The following is a 19,951-nucleotide window of genomic DNA, read 5'->3' on the forward strand; positions in this document are numbered from 1 at the left end:
TTATCAAACAACTTACAGGAAAAAAAATACACATATATACGCACACACATATACACCCATACATACACACACGTATATATACACATATACGTACGTACACACACACACACACACACACACATATATATATATCTATATATATGATTACAGAAAAAGACTAAACTTCCTGTGGTGAATTTTCATCCTGTGTACAGGTTAACATAGTGATTTCTGTGGGAAAATTAAAAAATGTAAAGATAATACACCTACAAAATAACTTTCCTTACACACAAAACAATACAACAAACATATAAGATAGAATGTAATGCTGAAAATTTTATAGCTATATATGTGAGAAAGAATCCACATTTAGTACATGAAATCTGAGGGAATCAATAGAAAGTGACTTCTACTCAAGACAAAAAGGAAATCTGGTTAACCCAAAATTGAATATTACGATATTTTTCATGAACAAGGTTTACTATCTATAAATAACATATAACAGCATATTTTTCAAAGGAAAATTTTCCTTTTCTTCAATTAGAAGGTATAATTTTTCATAGCTCACATTTCCTGAAAATGGGTTCTAAATATTTAAAAAACAAAAGCACTATATCATACAAAGATTATCAGTACTTAATATGAATGACAACTCATGAAATCCTCAAGGATAATCAAAGAAACAGAAAAGTCCTATGGTCTGGGCCTATGATAGATTTTGATCCCTTCTTATTTGCCAGGCACTATGCTACATTCTTTATACTTATTAGCATATTCTATTTTCCCAACAATTCCTTTAGATAGTTACTATCATTTACTTAAACTTTAAAGGTTCCTGAGGCTCAGACAAGTTAAATATCCAGGACAAGACCAAACAAAGCCAGGATTTCTACTCCTGTCTATGGAATCCTAAAACCACATCTTTTAACAATTTACACAGGTAGAAAGAAAAATGAGATAATGAAGTTAATAATAAAGGTGTTGAGAAATAACTTTTATATAATGAATTCAGATCTCTACAGCCTTTTAGTCATTTACTATCTTTAAATAACAAATATGAAAAAAAGGAGAGAGGGACAGGGACATGAATAACAACACTACAGCATACTCGTGAAAAGACTGTGGGGTTTGAAAGTAAGCAGAATTGGATTCAAGTTCAAGTTTCATTACTTACTTGCTATGTGATGATTCTGAACCAGTGATTTGATCTCTCTTGGGTCTATTTCTTTATCTGCTCAAGAGGAGGAATTCTCACTACCTCCTAGGAGTGTCCTAAAGATTTACCAAAATGACTTGCAAATAGTTGAGCAGAGCATAAAGCACATGCTTGATGCTCAAGAAAGAATCATTCTTCTCTCATTCTTGCAAACCTCCACTTATTTAAACTATTGATCAACGGTGCCATCAAGGAAAAAAGGAATCAAATGTTGGATGGTATACCACTACTAATGATCAAAGTAGGGGGTATTTATCCATGTAACTGTAAATATATATATATACCTTATTTCTAAAAGGATATACAAGAACTTGATAGCACTGGTTGACTCTGAGGAAAAGTTCTAGAAGTCTGGAGTGAAAAGGAATTCTATAATTTGCTTTATGTATGCATTGTATTTCTCTAATTTTTAATGTTTAAACTTAATACATTGGGAATATGTCCCTTTGGTAGAAATTAACATAAAATTCATCAAAAAATAAAAAGGGACAAATTCTGCCCTCAGATGAACATACTTAATTGTTAGGTCACTTTCTATTGATTCCCTCAGGTTTCATATACTAGATGTGGTTAGGATTCTTTTTTACTTATTAACTATAAAATTTTATAGCATGTATATATTACAGTCTATCTTATGTTTATTATATTGGTTTGTGTGTAAGTTCCTTTGTAGGCATATTTTCTTTACATTTTTTAATTCTCCCACAGTAGTTAATTTAACCTGCACAAAGTAAGAAAATTCTCAAAATCAAAATTTAAAATGAAAATGGAATCTTTTTATCAAGAAATGATTTTAAATATGAAAAATTCAAAATAATATTCTATTACTTATTAGAGCTAAATAAAAATTGATAAAATGGTTTGGTGATAACCACTATCTGTTATTTTATAGAGAAACATTTCTTAGAATATTCATGATAAACTTACAGATTTTCTACAATAAACTATGATAAATAACATAACTTTTCAGTTTTCTGATATGGCTGAAAAATTGTACATGTATAAACTACATCTTCTAATAGAGAAATTCAAATTTCTATTTTGTTTAATTACAGAACAAATTTAATTTTAATTTCTTACCTATGAAAATAACTTTTACATTTAAAAACTGGCTAAATTACTATTTTTCCAGATTACTGACTTACTTTAAATCAAAACCACTCAAGTGCTCAATACCTCTTACTAACAGAATAATGAAAACTTCCACTAATTACTTGGCTTCCAATGTGTCATATTTCTGGACATTAACATGGAGTACTTTGTTTATGTCAGGTTTATAAGATTGCATGAGTTCCAGCACCTTTACAGTGGTTTATGGTTTGGCTGTCATGGTACGTATGCATTCGCCCATCTTATTTTAATAAATTTCTTTTGAAGTTTTACACATTCATCCACTTTAATTTTTTTTTTTTTTTTTAAGATTTTGAGAGAGAAAGGGAGCATGAACAGGGAGGGCGGTGGCAGCAGACACAGAGGGTTAAGCAGACTCCCCACTGAGCAGGGAGCCCCATCCGGGGCTCAACCCCAGAACCCTGGGATCATAACCTGAGCCAAAGACAGATGCTTAACTGACTGAGCCACCCAGGTGCCCCATCATCCACTTTCATTCTTAACATTTAATGTAAGATATGATTTTTAAAATATTACTGTCAATGCTTGGATTTTTGAAACATGAAATAAAATTTTATCAGCCCCAAGTAAGAGCTGAGTTCATGATTAATCTCTTCTGCAACAGGTGAAGAGACAAGAATGTGCAAAACAAGAGAAATAGAATTAGTTGCCATTCTTCATAGGATCCTATCAATAAACACAAAAAGGATGCTAAATCATAGTAAAAAGGAATCAAACTAGATGCAATTATTAAAAACATTTCATTAATTTTAATTGATATCTTGGAACTCAAATGGCACTAAGTCAAATGGATTATTAAAAATACTGATTTTTATCAAATCAGTACTATATTAGTGCATTTCATAATTTATGCAAGGTATCTTACATTTTAATATTGTCTGAAAGAAAATGTTTTCAAATAATTTATTATTGTTAGTAATTGGAAAGGCTGCTAATAAAACAGTGCTAGTAGATAAATCTTTAGATCGAAAATAAAAGGAAAAATTAGAAGAAAGGGAAGAGATTTTCCAGAGACAAAGGTCTCCTGAGTGTAGATCTCCACCTCCCCCACCCAAATTCATGCATAAATATGCAGACTGGCACAACTTCATCTTAATGATGCAAACTCACGTCCTTCTGTGCCCAGAGCAGCCTTGGGTTAGGCCACATGAAGACGGTGGCTGCAGCTACCAGGTGTGAGTTTGACAATTTTGGAACTGGAGTGACATGTGTCACTTTCAGGTTTTATGTTTGTATTTGAGAAAAGCAGGCACAGAATGTTTCCACTGGGGACAGGGCTTTCTTTTTTGGCCCGTTTGTTGTCCCCAGGGAATATCTGCAGTGACAGCAAAGATCAGGTGGGTATAAACTCCCTTGCACAGCTTTTAAGGGCTAGCAGACTGACGTCAGACTACATCCCATCTGACATAGGACATACTAGCCCCCTGGGACTTATTCACAGTCAGTTGAATCTGGGACCCTGTAGGCATGGTTTGAGGCTAATCTTGCAGACAGATCTCATCCTGCTGCTCGGAGTCCTGTTGTAGCCTTAATTAAACGCTTTAGAAGACAAGAGAATGGCTGATGAGTAGCACAGTCACAAAAATTTGAGTACAGTCAAGATTTTGTCAGGCCCGGGATGGACTGTTGGGAGAGGCATTCTGCCATAGCTGTTGACGGTCTTTCGGGGTACATCAAGACTATGACAGGCCGTTCCTCGGGGTTTACAGCAAGAGACTTGGAGATGTGTGTTATGGTCTCCCTCGGGGACAAAGAGCAGGCTGCTGAGTGCTTGTTAGAAGTCATAAATTCCCCAAGCTCATGTCCTTCAGCTGTGATGCATTCCCAGCTGCTGTGCAGTGTTCCTGCGGGCCCGTTTCCACCCCTGGGGAATGAGGAGCTACAGGAATTGGCGCAAGCAGGCTCTCGCTCACGCTGCTTCTGACCCAAGAGCCTCCTGTCAGAATCCGGGATACAGGCAAAGGCAAGCTTATTAGCTTGGAGGTAGGGCAGAATCAATTCCCCAGCCCGAGAGAAGCGATGTATAGCATTTAGGTGAATACAGTTTCCTTTTTGTGAACCTTAGGCCATAATCCTTGGTTTATAACCTATTGATATTTGTCCATAGTGGCTGTTTTTTTCTTTTTTAAGCAAATAACTTATGTATTTAATTTTTTCCCTTTACAAATGTTCCTTGTTCTTAAATTTTCTTCAGTTTTCATTTTCTTTCATGTTTTCCAGGTTAGATTTTTAGTCTTTCTTTAAAGAAATGACTGAGTAAAACAACAAACATGTTATTTTCTTCTTCTTTTGGTTGAGCTGAAACTTTTTTTTTTTTTAATCATAACACATTAGGGCATTGAAGTTGCTTTTCTTTTCTGTGTGGTATTCTCACCACCCCAATTTCAAAAAAAAAATATTCCTTAATAGTTTTATTTCCTTTTGGGGGGCAGGAGGAGCAAGTTATACTTATTTAGGATGACGAGGATTACTGTCACTTTCTCCCAAATACATAATCATATGTATTTACATATATGATATCTGTCAAGTTTTAGGGCAGATCCAGAGCACAGACCTTTGAACAGGAGGTAGAGAAGAGATAAATCATTCTACCTTTTTTTGGCTAGAAAGTTGTTGTGTCTCAAGTAGTGAGGTATTATGTTTGAGGTGGTAAGCAGCTTGACTTCACTCAGACTAAAAGAATGGGCCTAACACTGTGAGCATTTACAGAAATACTCAGACTGGCAGATGGGCAACCGCAATTTATTTTCACAGCGTACAGCCCCAAAGAGTGGTGCCTTTACTCTGCCAGTTGGTGGTCTTCCACGTGGCAGACCAGACGGGTAGGCCACAGGCAACAGTCCAAGAGTCAGTATAAATGTACCAAGTCTCACCAAGGGGTCAGAGACTAGTCAGGGATAGGAGTACTGCCTTGAATTCTGCTCACTGAACGCAGTGACCCCCTCTGCTTTTGGTGGACACAGCTGTGGCTGGACTGGACAGTAACAGCCGCCTAAAGATACCACCAGCTTTAACCTAGCTGAACACACCAGCAACGTAGCCCAGGCATTAAGGGAAACCACTGTGGACTGAGGGCCCCACTGAGCCAGAAACTTTACTGATTGGAACAGGACACGTGGTTTGTCCCAAAGGGTAGCTACCACTTTTCCATGTAAATCTCAGATCACACTAAGTCAAAACAACTACGCGCTTGAATATATCATTTTCACTTAACCAGAGCGACTTGTTGGGTCCCTCCATCTCGTTAATCATTGAATCCTATTTGACCTGTGCCCAAATGTAAAACATTAGGTGCTAGAGTCACAAGGCTTCCCTGGGTTAGGCCTTCAGTTTCAGTAAGAGCGTAAGAGCCCCTAAGAGCTACTTTTGAAAAAGGAGTATACTTGGTGACCGAGTCAAGCAGGTGGCGCTGTTGTACTCGAAACTGCTTCTGGGTATTCCGCCGCCACTCAAACTGTAACTAAAGTTGGGATTTTAGCTCAACTTTCTCCTCCTGAGATTCTATGTTGTTCACCTGGGAACAGACGGTACATGTGGCAGTCTCCCTCGAGACTTCGTGAGCATTCACAGTATAGACAGACACAGTATCAGTGCCAAACATAATTCAATCGTGGAAGCCAAAATAATAAAACTTCATCGGATTGGTCTAGAGATCATTTTAAACCCTTGTCCATTGTGAACACCTTCCAAACTCCAGCAGTTGAGTTTGGGTGCCTCTTCCTGTAGGAACATAGGAATATACATCAAGAAGCTGGGACAGGGGCTACAGCAAGTTATCAGAAAACCGCTATCACCCAGCCAGGAGCAGAGAGTACAAAATGGCAGGGGGAAAGAGGAGAGCAGTAGGGAAAAATTTTAAGTGTTGAGTTTTTGTTTTCCACTAACCATGTGGCCCTTGTCCTTCCTTTTCTGGAAAGCCATGTGTCTGTCAACATCTCCCCCTTGTTTCTAAAACTGTCAAGAACTGTAAAAGATCTAAGGTTTGACTTTACCCAACCTACAAAACATTTTTCATTCCTTGGTGGGGGCGGGGGGGGGGGGGCAAAATATGGACCTAAATGGATACCACGCAAATAGTGGGTGTATGTTGTAAATGAGGGACACTGTCCTTGGGGGGAACCACTGCTTTATAGCAAGCAGTAAACAAGCGTGCTCTTCTTTCCAAAGGGAAAATCACCTCATTCCTCCAGGTTGCCTGCTACAAACACAACTCTGAGAAATGGCTCAGGTAAAGAGCAGTCAGGGTCTTCCACTCTCTATTCATCAGACCAAGGACATACAAGGCTCACAGGGCCCACTGCAGATGGCCTCTCCCAAAAGCTTGAAGTTAACCTCTTTTTAATCTTAATTTTATATTTAATACTTAAATATTCAAGAAAATTATAAAGTCAGGCATCAAAAATTAATACTTTCAAAAGTTACCAAAATTATGTTTTAAAAATGCACTGGAAAAGAAAAACATGCACAAGGGCTGACAATTTCACAGTCTATTAAAGCTACAAAGGGGAAAAAGAAAAGCTATAAAGGAATTGAAGATCTTGCCATTTGTGACAACATGGATGGACCTAGGGGGTGTCACGTTAAGTAAAATAAGACAGAGAAAGGCAAGTGTGATTTCACTTATATGTGGAATCTAAAAAACAAATGAATAAACAAAAAAACCAGAAACTGAAATACAGACAACAAACTGGTGGTTCCCAGAGTAGAGTGGGAGGGTGGGCAAAATAGGCAAAAGGGATTAAGGAGGTACAAACTTCTAGTTATAAAATAAGTCACAGAGATTAAAAAGTATAGCATAAGGAATAAAGCCAATAATACTGTATTAATGTTGCATAGTGACAGAGGATAAACATACTTATCATGGTGAGCGCTGTAAAAAGTACAGAATTGTTGAATTACTATGTTGTGCACTTGAAGCGAATATAATGTTGTTTATCAACTATACTTAATAAAAACAAAACAAAAATTCAATGCAGACACCCCTAAAACATAGCAGGGGGTACTTTTCACAGAAACTTGATGGATCTAAAACACATAAAAGTATTAAAACACCTGGATCAAACTCCTGAGAAGTAAACTGCTATATTAAAAAAAAGAATTGATAATTTCTATAATATACATTTCTATGACATATATATGTGCAAGAACAGTATTTACAGAAATAACATGGTTGCCTAATTCACTGTATGAAGCTAAAATGACTGTTTTAAAAACATGGCAATTATAATTTAAATAGCTAATATCTATTAAAATAGAAGCATGAATCTTAAAACATAAGCAATCTTAATTTAAGAGAAATTAAGATACCCCACATCATTAAAAAATGCAAAGATGGTACCATATTTTAATAGAGAGTACAATACACAGTATGTCCAATGAGAAAAACTATGCATTCACCACAATAAAATAATTGATGTTATTTCTGATTTTAAAGACCTAAAATTACAAAACTAACATTTTAAAAGGTATGAAAAAAGAAAAGAAGGTATGAACAGAAGACATACCATGTCATCTGTTGAGAGATTCATTATAATAAAGATTTAAATTGTTCTTAAATTAACCAACAGATTTAATGTAATTCTAATTAAAATCCTACCGAGGCTTTTTAGGAAGGGAATTTGGCAGGAGAAAAAGGACTCTAATGTTAATTTGAAAGCATCAATAACCACAAAAAGCCAAAAAAAATTTGGAGGAAATAAAGCAGCAATGAAATTGTACTGTCAGATATCAGAATATCTTATAAAATAAATACTAAAACAGCATGGCACTGCCACAAGAAACAGTTAATGTACAGGACAGCTATGAAATTGAGCATAACATAAACATCATAAATATAATGAATATATAATCGACTAGTCACCTGAAGGGGAAAAAGATCTGACTGGATCCTTACCTTTGATAACAGTAATTTACATGGATTAAAAGTTTAAAGTAAAATGAAAGGAAAAACTTTAGGAAAGCTACTGGAAAATAATAGTTAAAATCTCTCAGGTTTGGAAAAAAGTATAAAAACACACACATAAAAGAAAATTTGGGCTACATAAAATTAAAGAGGCTTCTGTATATTAAAATTAATATAAAATGCAAGAAAATATTTTAAAAGGTTTACAACAAAAAAAGAGAAGTATTGATATGAATTACTAAACATATATTACTATTTAATAAAGAACTCTTTCAAAATTAGAGAAGCTTTAACACTTTTTAAAGTATAATTAAATCAGACAGTAAAACATATATTGGTACTAAAAAAGTAATGATTTCCTTCTGATTACCCATATCCATTTGTATTAAATACCTGGAAGAAGTAAAAATGTTTTTAATAATACATTATAACAAAGCAACTCTATACTCTGTATTATTGTTTGTATTAATTTTCTTATTGCCAAGTTATTCATTCAGTTTATATTTAAAGAGATAGAGTCCAAATAAAACCAGTTTTGCGTGTTTATTTGAAAAAACAATCTATGATTATATAAGACATATTTAATGTATTTTATGGTATTTTGGTATAATTTATATTCTAAAATCAAAAGTTAATGAGACAAAATATTGAAAATACTCATACATTTTAGAAAAGGACTTGAACTACCAACTCAGATTCAGTTTTTCAATACAGGGTATATTCCTTAATAAGCAATATTTTCATTATTAAAAATTTTTATTCTAAGAAATTTCTATTTCAACCCTCATCTCTTTTCATAAACCACGTCTTTCATCATAGGCTATCATGAACTTACCTTGAAGTAGCCTTCTTCAGCAGCTTTTTAAGCTCATTAATTTTACAGGTGTGTTTTCTATGGATAACCACAAATGCATCACAGCCATCTGGCGGGGGCTCATCAGCTGCAATCTAAGATTTCAAAGATTATATTTAGCCATAGTAGTTGATAATTACAATATGATCTTTAAAACTCATATTCCTTTGATTAAAATAACTCATCAACTACTATTAAGTTATTGCTCTAATTAAAGTAAAAAATATCTAGGCAGGCAGAATCAAATACTTTAACAAAATCAACTTTATAGTAGGAACATGCTTCAAGAAGTCACTGAAAAATGCCATCAAAAAAAAATGCCATCAAATTAAAATTTTCGTTACAGTTAATTTCAATAATCATTTGTCCTCATAATTTCCTTATTCTAAATAACTATAAAATTATATAATGTATTCTATTATAATCAATTAACAATGATAATACAATCAATGACAGGCTATGGAAGCAGGTATTATTAAGTCTATAGATTTTTTTCTCCCCAAAGATTTTATTATTTGTCAGAGAGAGAGAGAGTGCAAGAGAGCATGTGCACAAGCAGGGGGAGCAGCAGGCAGAGGGAGAAGCAGGCTCCCTGCTGAGCAAAGAGCCCGATGTGGGACTTGATCCCAGGACTCGACCCAGTACTGGGGATCATGACCTAAGCACCCCTGGGCAGACGTTTAACTGACTGAGCCACCCAGGTGACCCTTCTGTAGATTCTTTTGAACCAAAGATATTCACGTTAAGATTTATGCATACTACCAGCATGTTTCTTTATCAGCTATAGTTTGGGTACTTTTACATACCTGTTGAAACATCTGAATAGTTGGTGAGTATGCCCTTATAGAGAAAGCAAACTTTAAGAGATTGATATGTAAATTGTCTAAGAATTGTCCAGCTTTCTTCAGGATTAAGTTGTAGTAAGAATAAGATGATTCTATAAAAAAAATTCAAGAGAAAAGGATGTTATTTTCATTTTTAACACATTGGCACATCCCTACTGTAAAGCTAACTTAATATCATCAAATCCTGGTTATCAAAGTTTGGTTATGGGCGGTGCTGGAGAAAAATGGAAGATCAAGATCTGGTTTACTAACTTCATTTGGATGTTCCAGTGAAGTACCATCAAGCAATGTGAGTCCAGGTGAAAATAATCCTGCCATTAAAATCTATTTGGAAGATGCCAGCATATCAGATTAATTCACTCCAAGGCTGTGGGGTTATAATACAAGGATAAGATGCAGGCCCTACCTATGATTTAAGAGGAGACTAAGAACAGCACAAAAAAATTAAATATGACTTAATAAATTTTAAATGACATGTATAAATAAATTCTACTCAGATTGAGTACGCATAGCCAAAAGCAATTAGTGTGTCCAGAATGCTTTAGAAGACAGAATTTGAAGCAGACCTTAAAGAATAAGAGAAATGTCTTTTTGTATACAACAAATAACCTGAACTGCTGTTTCCCTCCTCTAAACCCATCTGCAAAGATCCCAAACACCATAAAGAGAAGGATGAATCCCAGAGGGTAAGAACTCTTGGACACCCCTGGGCAGATGTAGATCATCTGGCTGAAAGAGGGCCAAGAGCTGAAGGGGGCCCGGTGACACTCATGGGGTAAGCAGGGAAAGAACCATCTATTTTTGCCCTTTCCTTTTCTCTATACCGCCTGGGATGTAATTATCGTCTGCACTGTTGCCCCTGTGTCAGCCAGAGGTGATAAGGTAACAGCACCGCAGCTCTGGAGCAGCTGGGATAGGCCCCCCATAAGCTGCCCTCTGGACATTCCCTGGTCATTTCCTCTCCCTTTGCTCCCTGGTACTAAGTTATCAATTGACAGAAGAAACTTCATTAAAAGAGCAGAGCTAGGGTAGACTCATCTGTACTCACAGATCACAGTTCCTGGATGTGTAACCACAGACACCATCCTGGGGGGCGGTGGGGTAGAAAGGGTGCTGCGTGGAAAGAGAAACTCTGGGGGTTGTGAGGGAGACTGGACTGCTTATTGATTGCTACAGTGTCTACTCTTTGTTCAAAAGGTGCTGGGCTCTTGACCCTTGGCTCCTCTCCTTACTACAACCCATTCAGGTGTCACCCGGCCCTCTACGGTGCCCTGTGGGAATCAGAGCTCAGGAAACCAGCACAAATATGTAGGTATGGTGGGTGCTGCTTTTTCTTTGAGTAATAAAGTCCTTTGTCTCTCACCCAGGGGTTTCAGGTCCTCTGTCAGCATCCATGAAACTAATCTGTTAGCTTGGAAATGGTAAAATCTCAGATCCTTCACAGTACTTGACAGATCTGACAACAGAGCTGGAATGCTGACAGATACACAGAGTTCTGGAGGAGAAAAGACCCAGCCTCATGGGTCAACCGATAGAATTTAAAGGAAGTTCTTGTAAATTGATAGTGAACATACTTATAAAATTATATGGTCAATCAGGCAATAAATAGTCCTCCACTTTGTTGCCTATTATTGAAAAGAAAATAAGGAAGAAGTTACAGATCAAGAACTGGGCAGTAGATTCGAAGGCATTTACCCAAATGAGGTCTTAGTTGTTAACTCTAATCCATGCAAGGGGACTTCCCCACCAGTGGTTCTGTCAGCATCCAGTCCAACCCACCGTGCAACTACAAAGACCTATCTTGGGTTAGGATAACGTTTGACCTTCTTCAGACAAGAGCTACAGACATGCATACCTACACAAAGTGAAAAAGGAAGGAAATCCGTTACTATGGACAGAAGGCCAGAAGATCATTAGAACTTTGGCTTGCCAGACACAGGAGAGTACATAATGCAGAATTACAACCAACTTATGATTCAACAATTCCTACAGTCTAGCATGCCAACCTTAGATCCTTTCAAACAGGACAGTAAAAAGCCTCAAAAGTTACTGTAATGGGTCGTGGCTGAGAAGAGAGAGCTGTGAGCCACTCAGGGGATTTCCCTTGGTCAGTTAGAAAGTCTTTCAGCTCTGATCCAGGACTCCCATGTCTCATGTCTGATCCTTGAAAATGTGGAAAGCTAAGTTTTTAGCTTGTAAGTATGATAAAAAACCTCAGCCCCCTTACAGTTCTTGATAAAAAGCTCAAGAATGAGAGAAAAAACAGAGGGATATGCAAACCATTCTGAAAGAACTAAGGAAAGAACAAGAAAGAATACCAGGAAATAAAGACTAGAAGTAACACAAAAGTAAAAAGAATCAGGAAAAACAGAAATAGAGAATATGCAGGGAAAGCGTGAAGAAAGTGAAACAGAAATAAAAGGAATAGGAGAAGCGGAAAAAAATATTTAAGAGTAAATGACAGATCCAGAAGTCCAGCAAAGGAGATCTACGATAAGTATATTCGTGTCCCTAATGCAGAAAATCAAAGGAAGAGAAGAGAATGAACAGAGAACTCTCCAGAATTAAAAGGAACAGTGAGTCCACATATCTAGGAATGAAAACTCAGTATGTTTAGGACTGCAACATTTTCTAGTAAAACTATGGGACCCTAAGCTTAAAAATCTGAAGTATAAAATTCATGCACACACAGTCCTGTATGTGAGGAACTCAAGGCCATTATTCCTAGGAGTTATTCATAAGGCATCAACTAGGGAGCAAGCTTTACCTAACCAAGAAATAATTGGAGGAACTGTAGCATAAAGTTTGACGGTGAGCTCTGAATATACTTAACTGTAGAAACAAGACTAAATGAAGGAGTTGAGATTTACAACAGACTATGTAAATGCTGCACGCTCCAGTGATGCAGAAAAGCATACCACCAACCAAACTGTGACAAAGGGGAACTTAAGTGGGAAGTAAAGTAAGCTGGGTGATTCCCCATAAATGTTAGCTGGGAATAGAGGAATATCACTGAAGCCAACAAAGCAAGCAGTGGAAGCTTATGTATACTTACGAATACAAAAATGAACACGAAGAATAGTGGGGACCAAAATCAGACATTGGTGAGGGGAAGACAGGATCATTAGCCATCTCATTACTGCTTGTAGGGACCAAGAGACAATACCCAAGGAGAGAGGAGGCTAACAGCTCTGGGCCTTCACACGCCACTCCTCCGGCATGACATGCAGAAGGGGAAGCCGTGCATGTCCAGCCAACACCTATTCAGCAAACCTCCGCTTAAGTGTCATTTGTTTTGGAGAGAGATTTCCCTGACCTCCCAGTCCAGATCCTGTTACACTCTCTGACAGGCCTATACTATCTCTAGATCAAGTCTCAAAACCGTAATGAAAAATTACTTGTAAATTTTTTATGCTGTCCCTCCCATTAGGCTATAAGCTGTGAAGGCAGAAATCTTTTCTAGGCTTTCAATCGTGTCTTTCTGCTCCTGGCACACAAAATCGGTCTTCAATCCATTTCTGGAATTAATGTTTAAGAAATGAATAGGTCTCTTCCTTCTAGGCCGGAAGACGTTCCTAATGTAGTACTTTTAAAGAGTTATACAGAATAGGTGTGTGCTCATTCACTCCTACTTCTTAAACTATAGGCAGTTTCTCAGCAAGTTATGGTGAGTTTCCCTCAAGAATAAAAAAATAATGTACGTAAGACTCACCTTCAACAGTAAAAGTAGCACAGATCAGAAAAGAGCTATTACCTTAAAAACTGATCTTAAAAAAGATGTAATAGCTACAGGGCCAACAAAAAATATAGCCAAAATGAATGTAATAGCATAACTAAGACTGTATCAGTCAAACAGGGATCAGACATCCATGAAAACAGAGTCAACAGAAACAAATGTGAGTCGCGCCTGACAACAGACATTAAATTTTGTCACCGGTCACTGTTAAGGTCTCTAATGTAGAGATGGATGTAGGGTTCAGGGGTTTAGGTTCTATAATTTAGGCTAAACTTGCAAAGATCACCTCAATCACAAGATGGATGCACCAGACTACTTGAACTGATGTTTTAAAATAACTCAATTCAGGGGCACTTGGGTGGCTCAGTCAGTTAAACATCCAACTCTTGATTTTGGCTCAGATCATGATCTGCGGCTCAGGAGACTGAGCCCCACATCAGGCTCTGCACTGGATGTGGAATCTGCTTGGGATTCTATCTCTCCCTTTCCTCCCCGTTCACTCGAGTTCTCTATAAATAAATTAAAAATAAAATAAAACTCAATCCAGGCTCACCAACTAAACTACTAATAAGAACTTTGCCCTTTCAATAACCTTCCTCTTTCTTCAGCCTCATGGTTTACTTGATTTTTGCGTGCTGGAGTTTAATATACATAAATCACGCTCACCTTCATGGGGGAAAAAAGCAGCAGCCTCCACAGTCTGCTACTGACTCATCTTACTTGCTTCACAATCTTTTTTTTCTTCTTCAGGTGTAGAATTTAGTGATTCAACACTTACATACAATACCCGGTGCTCATCACAAATCACCCATTTAACCCATCCCTCCACCAACCTCCCCCCTGGTAACCATCAGTGTGTTCTCTACAGTTAAGAGTCGGCTTCTTGGTTTTCCTCCCTAGCCCCCCAACCCATGTTCCTTTTTTCCTTAAATTCCACACATGAGTGAAATCATATGGTATTTGTCTTTCTTGGACTTGTTTCACTTCACTCCATTTCAGGTCATTGAAGATGTCAAGATTTCATTCTATTTTACAGCTGAGCAATATTCGTGTGTATGTGTACACACCACACCACTTCTTTATCCATTATCAGTTGATAGACATTTGGGCTTTTTCCATAATTTGGTTATTGTTGATAGTGCTGCTATAAACATAGGGATGCATGTATCCCTTTGAATTAGTATTTTTGTATTCTTTGGGTGAATACCCAGTAGTACAATTGCTGGGTCGTAGGGTAGCTCTATCTTTAACTTTTTGAGGAACCTCCATACTGTTTTCCAGAGTGGCTGCACCAGTTTGCACTCCCACCAACGGTGTAAGAGGGTTCCCCTTTCTCTGTATCCTCACCAACACCTGTGGTTTCTTGGGTCATTAATTTTAGCTTGGCGGTGACAACTCATCATAGTTTGGATTTGTATTTTCCTGATAATGAGGGATAATGAGCATCTTTGCATGCTTCACAGTCCATCTTCGAAGACTTAACAATACTCTTCTCTGCTTCCAACCTCGACTCATACCTCAATCTGCCATAGTTTTGATAACTATACCAATGAGATTGCTAAACACCAATTTTTCTGTTAAAACCTTAATATTCACATTCTTTGATCTGTCTATAGTATTTGGTAACATCCATCGTAAGTACTTACCACTCAATATTTCCTGGCTTCCATGACATCACACTTCCCAGGTTTTCACCTGCCTCTATGAGTACCTCCTTCTAGTCTCTATTGTGTGTTCTTCCTCTGGTTAGTTCTTAAACATTGGTGTTCTTCAGGGTTCTGCCATTGGGACCTATTTTCTTAGTGCTGATAACTCCCAAATCCAATCCCTTGGCCTAGATTTTTACCACCTAAATCGCCCACTCATATATCAGCTTACGGGATATCTTCACTTGGATATTCAACAAGCATTTCAAATGTGACACATCCAAACTGCAATCATCCTTCTATCCAAACCCGGTTCTCAGTTATAAGTAACTGAGTTAGAAATGTCATAACATTTTCCAAAAATCTTTCCCTTAAAATATATAAGCAACTTTACTTGTGTAAAAACCATTAAAATATTCAAGGATTTTGAGAATGAGTTTCTTCTATGTGTAGCACATGGGGAAGTGAGACTCTGGAATTCAGTAAACCTTGGTTGACATTTCTAACTCACCACACAAAACTCATAGGTTAGCTAATATCATGCCACTTGAATCCTGAAGCATCAATAAATACATAACTCTGTAGCAGAACCATATGAAATGGTTGAAAAACCAGGCAATTCAATGTTTAAAAGGTCTTAATTTGCTGACACATGGTAGAAAGTGTTCTCACAAATGGCATGAAACTAGCACCTGAATTCAAAGTTAAATCTTCAATATTTACAACTTTTTTAGGCAAGTAGATCACCGGAATTATTCTTCAGTAAAGAGTATTTACAGGGTTTCATGGAGATTCAACAACCTAAAAAATTACAAGTAACTGAGGATTTAAAATGTTTCCTCTAGGATAATATCTTAAAGTAAATTCAGCAAATCTGACAGTCACTGACATATTTAACTCCTCGTATACAGCATCCTCTCCTACACCTAACAGTATCAGTGATGATGCAGCAGATGCAATTGACCCTTGCCTCTATAAAGTATTTTAATAGAATTGTTTTCAGTGTTAGTAATTCTTATTTAATAGAATTTTAGGTTCAACCCTGAAATACCTCCTATATTATATGCTTGAAGTAAAGCTTACGTATTCCTAAGTTTATATTCCAACTTGTTAATAATCATCTGCCATCAGATTGTCCAGGCATGTCATTTTATTTAGGGAAAATACACAGACACATCTAAGCAACTAAAGTAAGAGTTCAAAATTTATAAGAGTAATTTCCAAGAATAGCACTGAATAAGACTATAAAGTATGTACTGAGAACCAAAGATTTGGGAAACTACATTTAGGATTTTAGGTGAAGGCCACAAAATTTTGTGGATTTTTTCCACTGTGAGAACCTTACATATTAACCTAGCCTATTTTTACCTCAAATACCAAAACTGAAATTATCAGGACGAATACAAAGCCAACCAACAAGTTTCCCATTGATTTGCCAGTCAACTTCTAAGTGGTCAAAATTCCTCTGCACAGCCTATTAAACGCTCTCTTCTGCTCTTCTTCCTTCCCTATACCTGGCTACTGCTGCTATCATCCACACTGAGCTCCAACACTCACCACTAGAAAGGCTCTCCTGCTCTCTCTGAAGTACTGACTAGGTGCCCTTTTTCATGTGCTTCCTTGTCATCATGGCCCATGAAGCTCTTATCACCTCATAGGAGAGTTTGCTCTTCCGCTGTCCCCTTCACAGTACTGTGGGGCCCGGGGAGCACAGATCACATTTATTCACCTTTGTATTCCCAGTATCTACAGCAGTGCACAGTATCTCTTGTGACTCAAAAAATGATAAATAATGAAGCTTTTCAGTAAAAGTTTTCTAAAAGAGAAAATTACTTGGTTTTTAAAATATTTGTTTAAAATATCATGAAAGGCATATCTGCTCTATTTTTTAACCTATCTCATGAAATCCTAAAATTGCTGAACTTCAAGGCCATTTGAGCCAAATGGAGTCCAGTAAGTGAACACTTAAAATAATCAAAACTGTTGTTTCTCTGACACTTACATTCAAGAACAAAATCAAACTAATCACCACAGTAAGTTGTCTCTAAACTAGTTAATCTCCATAGCAAGGAGTTTTCCCCGTGTCTATCTAAAGGCTAAAGAAACCCTCCTTGAGGGATTTCATGTTAAAATTTATTCTATTCTCTGTAGAAACACAAAAACAACCTTTTTTCATAATAATTAATAATTAACCTTTTAGCCTCTGCAGCTAAAACCTCATTTCAGTCTCTTTACTGATCTTCTCTCAGGAACACATTAATAAACACTTGTTCATTCTAAAGGTATATACATATATACAGATATGTAATACACACATATATATGAAAAGTAGGAATGACTAACTGCATCTTCTAGATAGTGAAATGAAAACACGTAGGTTACCTGATTTGTTAAGAGCAAGTATTTAAAAATCTCTTTAAAAGTATTTTGGGGGGGAAAAAAAAATCAACACTACTAGATGCAAAACTAATACTATTTCAGATAAATCTAGGTAAAAAGCCGTAATTCAACAATTTCTAGTTCTTTTTGATATAATGCAATCTGCAAATACTGTTAATTATGTGAGAGTTCTTACAATAAAGTATTAAACCTTTATTTTTTGGAAGTGGACGATTAGAATAATTTACATTAAAACATCTTTTCAAATTTAATATTCAGATTTACTAACCCAATTAAGCATTTACGCTTCACCCTTAACATTAAAAATAATCAATGTATGCACAAAGATACAAATTTTTTTAACTTATAATATGCACATCACCTACCTGTTTGCTTATAAATTGCTAATTCTTGTACAGTTTCCAAAAACTGCCAGAATTTTTCATTGCTTTCTTCTGCCATAAATTCACTATTAAAATAAAAATAATCAGTTAATAGACAGAAATGAAAATTGAAATGAAACGAGAAACTACACCTTAGAACCAAATTATAACTTATGGTTAAAACAAAAACCTCCAAAAATTAAAGTGAATGATTTCCATTTACTATAATACAGAAAGAAAACAAACTGATGATTCTTACATGAGATATCATTCTCAACTTACAAGCATATTACTTGTGACTGGAAACAACTGTATGAGAAATTACTTCTGTCTTTTCCTCATTTTTAGCTATAACTAAAACCTGGATAATTTATTTTATTTCTCCAAGTGATATACCACTGAGAAGTATAATTTTTTAAGTATGTTTTAATTCCAGTATAGTTAACCCACAGTGTTATATTAGTTTCAGGTGTACAATACAGTGATTCAATTCCATACAACATCCAGGGCTCATCATAATGAGTGCCCTCCTTAATCCCCACCACTTAGTTCACCCATTCCCCACCCATCTTCCCTCTGGTAACCACCAGTTCGTTCTCTATAGTTAAGAGTCTGTTTCTTGGTTTGTGTCTTTTTCCCTTTGCTCATTTGTTTTGTTTCTTAAATTCCACATGAGTGAAATCATACGGTATTTGTCTTTCTCTAACTTATTTCACTTAGCATGATACTCTCTAGCTCCATCTATGTTATTTCAAATTACTGAGAAGTATAATTTAACAGTAATGGAGTGTTGTATAAAGGTAAAAAAACAAACAAAAAAAACAAAAAAACACTGCTTATGTTTCACAAACAAAAACTGGTTTTATAAATACTTTTTAAAAATAATATTATTGGGGTGCCTGGGTGGGTAGCTCAGTTGTTTGGGTGACCGACTCTTGATTTTCGCTTAGGTCATGATCTCAGAGTCCTGGGATGAAGCCCCACACTGGGCTCTGTCCTGGGCGTGGTGGAGCCTGCTTGGGGTTTTCTCTCTCCCCCTATCCCCCTGCCCCCCTCAACTCTCGCATACACTTTCTCAAAAAATAATATTTTTATTTAGCTACATTTCTTTATTATAGACAATTTTTATTATTTAAAACAGAAAATACCTTAACGAAAAAGTTAATAGGAAGCTGGTGTATCAAATTAGGTCTTTGGCCTTGAAGCCCACACCCTTTGATATTTCCACGGAGCATAGGTCAGAAAAAATGACCAAAGCCATTTAAAACCTTTGGAAATAATGAGGGGAAAATTAAAAAATAAAACCTTTGGAAATAGTGAATTAAGTGAGAGGCTATTCAGTCCTGTACAAAACAAAGCACAAGACACCCAAAGGCAAGTAGATTCAACTATTTAAACTAGAAAAGAAATAGCCATCTAACAGATGGTACAGATTTGTTATCACCCATCTTATCTTCCTCTCTAGGCTTGGTAAATTTAAACCAATGCTTAATATAAATGGCAGGTATGAGGACATGCAAGACACATGTAAAGCAATTCTTGTGAGTCTGGTCACTGAAGAAGAAAAGGAGGGGAGAAAAACCGATTAGTTTATCCACATAAACATGACAGCACAGGAACTGAAAGTAATGCATAAACAACTCTTGCAATTAATGGTGTCCAACTCAGTGGCATTAAAAAAAAAAAAGCTAAAAGAAAAGGAAACAATGGGTTTTTGTACCATCCTTGACCTTTACAGGTCACATCCTGTTTATCCCATTGTTTTCTCTTCTTTCAAGTCAGTTAGGTATGAAGTGTTGCTCCGTGCTTTGCTGACTTGACCAGAACTACAGACAGGCTCATGTACCGTGCAACCACAGGCAAAACTTGTGTATGCAAGAA

At 36.5% G+C, this 19,951-nt stretch overlaps 1 protein-coding gene across 1 annotated transcript in view; it reads right to left on the minus strand.

Moving 5' to 3' along the window:
• UGGT2 (UDP-glucose glycoprotein glucosyltransferase 2) overlaps positions 1-19,951 on the minus strand; it is a 173,041-nt gene that overhangs the window by 137,803 nt on the left and 15,287 nt on the right. Inside the window, exons 2-4 of the mRNA XM_040623924.1 lie at positions 18,074-18,156; positions 9,888-10,018; positions 9,064-9,176 (exon numbers count right to left, since the gene is read on the minus strand). Coding sequence (XP_040479858.1) covers positions 9,064-9,176; positions 9,888-10,018; positions 18,074-18,156 — 327 coding nt within the window. The remainder of the gene's footprint in view (positions 1-9,063; positions 9,177-9,887; positions 10,019-18,073; positions 18,157-19,951) is intronic.

The sequence above is a fragment of the Ursus maritimus genome, unplaced genomic scaffold (assembly GCF_017311325.1).
Source record: "Ursus maritimus isolate PB19 unplaced genomic scaffold, ASM1731132v1 scaffold_10, whole genome shotgun sequence".
Classification (NCBI taxonomy): domain Eukaryota; kingdom Metazoa; phylum Chordata; class Mammalia; order Carnivora; family Ursidae; genus Ursus; species Ursus maritimus.